Source organism: Palaemon carinicauda, chromosome 21 (assembly GCF_036898095.1).
Source record: "Palaemon carinicauda isolate YSFRI2023 chromosome 21, ASM3689809v2, whole genome shotgun sequence".
In the NCBI taxonomy this organism is placed as follows: domain Eukaryota; kingdom Metazoa; phylum Arthropoda; class Malacostraca; order Decapoda; family Palaemonidae; genus Palaemon; species Palaemon carinicauda.
In genome coordinates this window covers 35,341,865-35,351,547 of record NC_090745.1, presented here as the reverse complement: position 1 = coordinate 35,351,547, position 9,683 = coordinate 35,341,865, and the positions used below count along the sequence as shown (strand labels likewise).

The 9,683-nt window shown below is 33.7% G+C and overlaps 1 protein-coding gene across 1 annotated transcript in view; it reads left to right on the top strand.

The window, feature by feature from the left end:
* LOC137615268 (uncharacterized) overlaps nt 1-8,926 on the top strand; it is a 341,120-nt gene extending 332,194 nt beyond the window's left edge. Inside the window, 1 exon segment of the mRNA XM_068344996.1 lies at nt 7,175-8,926. Within this exon segment, the coding sequence (XP_068201097.1) occupies nt 7,175-7,281 (107 nt within the window). The 3' untranslated portion in view covers nt 7,282-8,926.
* Nucleotides 8,927-9,683: the final 757 nt, after the last annotated feature.

Genomic DNA, 9,683 nt, shown 5'->3' with positions numbered 1-9,683 from the left:
AGGTAAAGCTAACAAGGTAGCTGATGCTCTCTTAAGAGGTGCAGTAATAGGAGTAACAACTAGGGCACAAAAGAGGAACGAAGAATGTAACCAAATATTGAAGACCCCCATCAAAATAGAGAGAATAGAGAACGGGATGAAAATTCTCCCGATGAGCATTCAGAAAACGGGGGGAGAGAGAGAGAGAGAGAGAGAGAGAGAGAGAGAGAGAGAGAGAGAGAGATACGAACAGCGAATGGGAATATATGTGGGTGACCAAGGACAAGACCAGGGGTGCCCAGAATGAATGCCCTGATGATGCAGGTTTGATTGACTTGGGAGGTTGGGACATTAAAGAGGAATGGATGGAAAGATTGCGATCAGTGATTAAAGAGGAATCGGAGAGTTATCCGTCATTTCTGAATGTGCCTGGTGATAATTTTTTTTTATTGAAAATGATGTCTTATATTGTGCTTACAAGAAGAGGGGAGGGGAATTTTGTGCACGGGTAGTTCTTCCTCCCTCTTTAATTAAACGAGTCATCCACATTGTACATGCAAGTCCGTATGCAGGGCATTTAGGGATTGATAGAACATTAAGGAGAGCACGTGAATCCTTCTTTTGGTTAGGTATGAAAAAATCTATAGAGAATTACATAAAAGGTTGTCATGCTTGTAACTGTTTCAAAGAACATAAAAACACTGTACCGGAAGCCAGAAAGTGGCCTGTGGTTCCTATTAGATTTTATAGAGTGCATATGGATGTAGTAGGACCATTTCCTACTGGGTTAACACAACATAAGTATATATGTGTATTTGTGGATGCATTTACTCGGTACATTCATACTTACGCAATGTTGGATAAATCAGCAAATTCATTAGCCGAGGCGCTGTGCTCTTTCATTACTAGGTTTGGTTGCCCGAAAATTTTGATGGGTGATAATGGTCTTGAGTTTATAAATAAGGAGGTGAAATCGGTCACGGACTTGATGAAAATTTAACACTTTTCAGTGACCGCATATAGGCCTTCAGCAAATGGATTAGTGGAATTGCATAGTAGGGAAGTAGTGCAAATTTTACGTTACTTAGTGGCTGATGACCCCTTTCATTGGCACGCCATGCTTCCTACAGCTGAGCTAGCTTTGAACATTGCATATAATGCTTTGCTCAGGGACACGCCTTTCTTTTTAGTGTATGGACAGGATCCTGTGTTACCATATACGGTACTCATTAATTCGCAACAATTGCCAAATTATTCAACTGAGCAATACTGTGTATATTTATTAAATCTATTGAGGAGAGTAATGAACACCACTGAAAGGTTTTTGAAAAGAGCTAATGAAAATCATAGCTCAAAGTATGATGGTTGGTTCAAAACCACACCGGTAAAAGTATTTGTGGGCGATCGCGTGTATTTGAAACGATTACAACCTAGTAAACACAAACTAGACCCAACGTATTTGGGTCCGTACCGAGTAAAGATGGTTAAGTCTAACACAGTTGTGATACAAAACATTGTTAATGGCAGTGTCTGAACATCATCAGGTCTTCTTTTGTTTTAAATAAACTTGATGATAACAATGTGTTCTTTTATGTTGATGCTAAATTTATAAGTAAAATTTTGTGGTAATTTTGCTGAGTGAGGAAATACGTATAACATTGCTGAATGAACCTAAAAACAATCAGAGGTTAAATAGGTCAAGTGAGATCCGTCAGGCAGATGCTGTATTATTTATGTATGTATATGATTCCTGGTTGCTGGGGCCGGGGTGGTTCCCGAATGGCAAGTGGCTTTGGGATTAAAGTTCAGCCGTGAGGATAGGCAATGTTAGAGAATGTGTAGATGTGAATATCTTATACTTAACGTTATAAGAGAAGGGCGGGAAGATGAATGATTTTCTCGGGAAAACTGCTAGTGGGCACCGGTTGAAAGTTGCAAGTGCAAGTGTTGTAGTGATTTAAATAAATGGTGAAATGGTGGTGGTGAGTTGTGTTGCGGCATTGTAATCTATTCCTATCCCTGTCCCGCCCAAGAAGCCCGTATTGCCCGCAACCAGAGGGAGGTTATTGATGAGGTTATGTGAACCTGATATGATTTTTTTTTTCACTTTGAGTATTCTGTGCTTTGGTTGCAAAGGTCTTAAGAAGAAATGAGTGGAATTTTTTACATTGTTTTGTGTACATTTTTACATGCAATATTTCATTTTTTATTTTTTTGTGGAAGGTGTGTTGTTTTTTTGGGTGATTTCTATACATACATTTTATGTTGCATTTCTGTTTAGTACATCCCATGCATAATCCTGGTTGGAGTGTCCTCCAAATATCATAGACTAGTTAGGGCGAGACCGCAGCTCCTCCCGGAGTGAGGAGCTTGGGGGAGGGGGGGGGGATGTCCTAATTCATGTATATATGCGTGTGTTATTCGTCAAGGTAAATAAACTCAATATTCATGAGTATTGAACAAAACCCATATCTCAGCCTGTTTTGCAATAGTTGCATTTTGGTAACGAAGGGAGTTTTCAGTTGCCGGTGAGCGCTCGAGTTGACAAGTCCATCACCTGAGAGGGTAGCTGTGTATAGGGTACTTACGAACGAACCTTTTGTAATAAATGAAGAAAGCCCATATTCCGACGTCTCATTGTCCGTCTACACGAGTCATTTATATATATATATATATATATATATATATATATATATATATATATATATATATATATATATATAATATATTTATTTATATATATATATATAAATTATATAGTATATACTGTATATATACATATAACCTATGTATATGATATCTACTTATCTATCCATGCATATATATATTATATATATATATATATATATATATATATATATATATATATATATATATATATATATATATATATATATATATATATATATATATATATATATATATATATATATATATATTCATTTATTATGGTATTTGTTTACAAGAACACGCTCTCCCCTTACTCCAAAACTATGCAATCCTTCTTGTACAGTAATTAGGAGGTTCTTTAAATGTTGGGAAAACAGAAAATGGCAAGTTATGTTGAGCAAGGGGGGAGGGGTGACAAAAAAACTATCTTGGTTTCCTCATTTAACGACCAGGAACTGTCATCTTCAACATAGTCAACCTAACAGAATTCCTGATGCCAGTGTACATAAACAGAACTTTGTGATACGAACGTATATTTGATATATATTCAAAATGTATGCTAAATTAAAAATGGAGTAATTCCTCAAAAGTGTCCATGAAATATACAATTCACAGATAGTGACATTTATAAGTAATCACTCCATTTTTAATTTAGTATGTAATTTGAATATACAGTATATCAAATGTACGCCAGTTTTTTTTTTTTTTTTAATAACGCCCTTTAATGGACCCTATAATGTTTCATTCCAAAAAGTTATTTGATTGAACCAATTTCTTTGCACATGACCAATTAGTAGTGTGATTTTTAACTCTAACGTGGGCAAACGTTAGAGATAAAAATCACACTATTAATATTATCGGTCATGTGCAAAGAAATTGGTTCAATCAAATAACTTTTTGGAAAGAAACATTATAGGGTCCAAGTTTTATGAAAGAAACCTTTGATAACAACTTGAATATCGGACATGCAATGTACAAATTTGCCACATTTATATGTAAACAGAGTTGCAGGCTATATAAAAAACTTGAACCACTTAATGTAGAACTGAAAGTACCGGAGATAATGCCACTGTGAAATTATTATCTGACACTTTTCTTATATTGTTAAATTCTCTTTTCAAGGGCTCTACCAAGTACCTTGTGAATATCCTCAACATTTTAGGTTTCTTGCCATAAGAGTTGACATCGATGGCGGTGGTTTTTCGGAGTCAAGATCAGTTCATGACTCTGTAGCTGTTAATTTTTCGACCCTTACGAGGAACTGATTTTAAGTTTATTGGACAGTGTTCTTGTTGTAGAAGAAAAAAAATTGTCCTATGTGGAAGGAAGGAATCTTGAAATATATATCATAGAAACTATTGCAAAGGTGTCAGCTATAGGATCCTGGTACTCAAGATTGCTTGACAAGGATGAATGATAAAAAGCACGCTGCCTATCTTTAAGCATGAAGTTCGTTGGTTCTGGATCAAGGAATCTTTTTACAATTTTCTGTTGTTCCTCTAACTCCAACAATTCCACATTTATTTGGTTGCTTGTGGGCCTCAATCAACTCGTCAAAATGGTTTCCTTACAACTCCATCTCCTGTTCATTATTAAGGGATACCAAATTCTTTGATATGTCCTTTATCTTCTCTTCAAAACCTATAAAATCATTAACGTATTGGGAGCAGTTTCTTTCATACACCATTCATTGCTGTTTTTGTCAAATTGGTCCACGAAGCACTGATGTTTAATGTTACCTGATAAATATTGTATGCCTTCCTAAACTCCTGACTGTCCAAGGCGTTATCTGCCTACATAGCAGCAACTGCCTGACGTGAGTTACATAGTATATAGTACCACTTGAAGAAAAAGACAGTCACATTGGGGTGTTGGTAATTCAGATGTGTTGGATGTCCATGTGCATTATTGAGAATCAACCTAGCCTTAAAATGAAGTTTCTCTTTCTTGCGATATTCCTTAACTGTTAGTATAAAATAAACTGTAAACCATTCTTTAAAATAGACGATGATAACCCATGATTTCTCATTAGTCATCCAAATGACAATAAGCTTCGACATTCATTTGAGTGCCTGGCAATTGAAGGCATGGTGAGTAACAGCAGCTTCAGTTTGAAATGGCCAGTGAAATTACCTCCTAACATTAATGTTAGCATATCTTTGGCTACCTTGTACCCTAGTATTGTTTTTTATTCCTTTGAAATAAATGGGCGATTGGGTTTTCTCTTCCAAAATAAGCAGGTCTCGTCGATAGAGAAGAAGAGTTCTGGGAGACTTTGTTTATCATCAGTGATTTTCTTTAAAGTTACGTGAGGTTCTTTGGCAGGAACAGTATCGGCAGCACCAGCGGGTTCTCCCTGAATATTAATGTTGTTCCATCTGAGATGCTTTCTGAATCTATTAAACCACCTATAACTTGCAGCAAATGAAGTCTTTTTCCTTTGATTATTTTTACGGAGGTCTTCAAACACTTGGCCTTTTCTTGGATCATCATTTGACTCGTAGGAATCCTTTCATGAATTTACTTTTCTGTCTGAATTGATAATATTTTATAGTATGTCTCTCTGCACACTACTGAAACGAGATTTAGATGATGGAGCCTTTTCAGTAACATATTGAACAATGCACTCTTGTCATAGGTTGACACTATTGTCCGATCCAGGCCTGAGGTAAGTGCATTGTTAACCATTTTTTCCCCCTTTTCTTCGATGTTGATCGTGTCCAATTCATCTTCAATCGTTATAATATGACGCTTGAATTCACCAGTTTTACTCTCTATTTGGGTCATGACTAAAATTAAGAGACTGCCGGGATTCAAAATGATAACTTCATTGTATACATAGCACAAGAGACATGCAAAACCTAACGCAGTAGGTCATATATCTCCCCTATATAATAAAGAGCAAGTGGCTGACACACACATGCACATACACACACACACACACACACACGCACACGCACACGCACACGCACACACACACACACACACACACATATATATATATATATATATATATATATATATATATATATATATATATATATATATATATATATATATATATATATATATATATATTCTCAAATAAGCCATATACAGTATATTAACACATATGTGTACAGAAGAATGGTCATTGACTTTTATCTTTCTTCGTGGCTGAGTGGTATGGTCAATGTCACACAAGTATCCTGGACCAGGGTTCGAAGCCCGGCCGGACAGATACTATAGTTTTTGAGTGATTTCGCCTGGGGCTCTGCTCCCGAGGTTATTAAGAGAATCCTGACTTTAATGTGTTAATATATATGGCTTATTTGAAATATGAAAAACACGTTTAAATGTGCAAAACTTATCATATATATATATATATATATATATATATATATATATATATATATATATATATATATATATATATATATATATATATATATATATATATAGAGAGAGAGAGAGAGAGAGAGAGAGAGAGAGAGAGAGAGAGAGAGAGAGAGAGAGAGAGAGAGAGAGAGAGAGAGAGAGAGAGAGAGTGTATACATATTGTCCTGTAGAATTTAAGCCTTTCTTGTACCGTCGATATGTGGACGATCCATTTTTACTTTTCAAAATTCAGACCATGTAAACCAGTTTTTAGATTATCAAAATTCAAAGCACCTTATTATAAAATTTACAAAAGAAAGTGAACAGGACGATACCTTTCTTTTCTCGATGTCTTGGTTTCTCAGAAACATAATACCTTTGAAACTTCAGTATTTCGAAAAAAAAAAAAAAAAAAAAAAAAGCTTCCACTGGACTAAGCTCTCACATTTCAAGTACAGAACCAAAATTATACAAAATTAACACAATAAAAACTCTTTTATATAAATATTGCCATGTATGTTCAACTTATGTGAAGTTTCACCAGGAAGAACATTTTCTAAAGGTATTCTTTATGAACAGTGGGTTCCCTGTGAACCTCTATTATGATCATGTTAATCAGTTTGTATGTAAAATTCATGGTCAAAACTTAAACGTTTTTGGAATGTTATGTTGTTGCCAGTGCAGTTACCTATTAGTTATTAAATATCTGTTTTGCCTTGCTCTCTTGCATGTGCACACACTCACGGCAAATTAAGGGTAACTAATTTAAACCTTTACAAAATATTAGATACATTTCACCTTACTATAAATCAGGTAAATTTTTTCAGTGGTGTACAGTAACAAAATAGCAGGATATGCATATTTGCTTTTGTTTGAAAACAGATGCAGGTGTAGGAGATATGTTTAGTTATCTCAAATGAAGGGTAGGAATTGATCCGAGAAAACGATGTGTAAAAGCACTTTTTAATCATAAATAAAATAAGAATGAAGGAATACTTGGATCTAAAAAAGAAAACTAGAAAGTGCTGAATTTGAATGCAAAGGCAAAATTTGTTTCAAAATTTAAGCAAACAGGGGATCTAGATTACTTTTATGAGTCTGTCAAACTGTTTATGTTTAAGAAGAATTTCCAGTAATGAAAAAACTGAAGGTGGCTTTTTAATTTCAGGTCGTCCTCGTCATCGTGGTTCAGGCAGCACTGGAATATGTAAATCATCAGAGCCTCTTATCATTGGTCTTATAACTTTTCTAAGTATTTTTTCTAATAGAGTTTAGTATAATGTTTCTTTATTACAAGATATATATATATTTGATTAGTTTATTTTATTAAAAAGTTGTATGGGTTACAAAAAATGTGTACTGTTTACTAGTTTCTTCTTGAAAATATCTTGTTGATCTCTTCTAAAGGTCTGTTAGTACTTAAAGGCATTGCCATAATGACCTCACTTTATTGTGCTATGGCAAGGCTAAAATAATTACTGAGGTAGGAAAATGAAATTGACTAGTCAGAATTCTGTATGTCATAATTTACTCTTGAAATTATCACATTACTATTGTAATTCCACACATTACTAATGAAGCAGTTAGATTTAAAGTATATCACTGATGACTTCAATGTTAATATACAATGTTTTGTAAACCCTATTCACTAAAGTTATGCTGTTGATTTTATCTATTTATGGTTTTACAAACACATTTAATTATTTTTTAGTAGTTAATATGTGTAAAAGCTTTAACAAATATTTTACAAATAAATTTATGGAGTATATACTGTTTTGCCTTACAGATAAACATGTATCCTATAGTAAATGTAGATGTATAGATCATATATTTAAGGTAGCTTCAGGTTATTCGTGTATCTTGTGATGCAAGGTATTAATATTGCCTAAACTATTTGCTGTATATTTACATGGATCTTAGGCTAAAATAGTTATAAATAATATCATTACAAATGTGTTTCTGTCAACAGAAGAAACTATTTGAATGATATTGGAACTGATGCCTTGATGTGACTGTGTGTTTTGTTTTCTTTAATTGAGTAGTCTGATGTTAGGCATTCTTTCCACATATAGTACAAGACGGTTTCAGCATCAATAATTGTTTCGTGTTTTGAAATTGCCAGTAACTACTGTCAAGTTCTCTTTTCCCAAATAAATTATAAATTTGTTAAAAACTGGCTGCAGTGTATTTATCTAAAAGTTCAGAGCATAACAGCATTTTGGACGGTTTTCTTTTTCGAACATGCATATTGGTACCTTTTGCGTATATCACTTTAATTACTCTGATTTTAGCTGTAGGATTATTTTTACTGACTGGTCAGTTGATAAGCCAAGCGTATTATTTCACCATCTTGTCAAACTTGTTATCCCATTATGGTCCAGGTTTTAATAAGTTATCTCCTTTCATATTCATTATGTGTATAATGTATATCAGAACCGTACGCTTAGTAATCGTAGGGTTACCATACAAATTTTCATATTGACTTGATTTTAGTTTCTTAATTCCATTACAGTAACTCTGAAATGCTGTGTCAAAAAGTTAACTAAAATTTGATAATTTGCAAGATTTAATTTCTAGTTTTTACATATTGTTCTAATTTGATTTCCAGCTCCTTTCGCGCATCTTATATATGTTAATTGAGTTGATAATTAGTCAAGTATGAGAACTAAACACATCTATTTATATCTAAATCATGATATGTATCAAGGTATATTTTTCCAGAAGTATTAAGCTTTGCTTATGAACGTTTATACAGGTGAATAAAGTTTTAGAGTAAATATTATTGAATTACAGATACCACTGGTGTACTCCTTTGCCATGAAATTTTAGATGAATATAATTTCCATGTATGTACTCTTCTGAATCTCTAAGTATGCGTACTTTTCCTATAATAAACAATGCAATGTATTATAAAATCTAATTATGTATTGAATTTAAAACCTTCGCTTATTAACATAGATTAGTTGAATCCCAAACATTTTAAGAGGTTTAGGAAAAGAAAATTTTCTAAAATTATTGTCATGAATGAGGAAGTGGAGAAGATGACCGAGATGGTTTGAGCATGGAGTAGGAAAAGTCAGTCAGAAAAGCAGTAGATTAAATGTAGCAGGACAAAGACTTCTTAAGTGGACTGGGAAATCGTGAAAAATGGCTCAATGAAATCTTAGAATTGAAGAGTTCAGGCATATAACTCGCAGGACAGAAAGGAGTGAAAAAATCTCCACATTTGCCATTATGAAATAAAAGCCAACATATAAATGATCTTGATAGCAATCTTCTTAATATTTATTTAAACTGATGTAGGCTACTTTACTAAGACCATTTAACAGTTTACCCTGAAAATTATTTTGTTTTTTCAAGAAGGGGGCAAGAACTTTCCCTAATGAGTCACAAACTTTATTTTTACCATCTTCTAATCTGTGAAGTTTTGCTTTTGATATAGAAAACCCCCTATGATTCAACATAAGACTATGGGTTTCATGCACAAAATTTAAATATCTGCAGAAGCAGAAGTCAAATAAATAAAATCATCTCAAACTCGAATGACATGTTAGAATAGTATGGTAAATATGTGTAGGTTGTCTACCAATGACAATAACATTCACAATACCAGAGAACCTAGGTCAGGTTGCCAATCTACTCTCATGATGAGGATTGTTAGCTGTTTATCCTTTGCC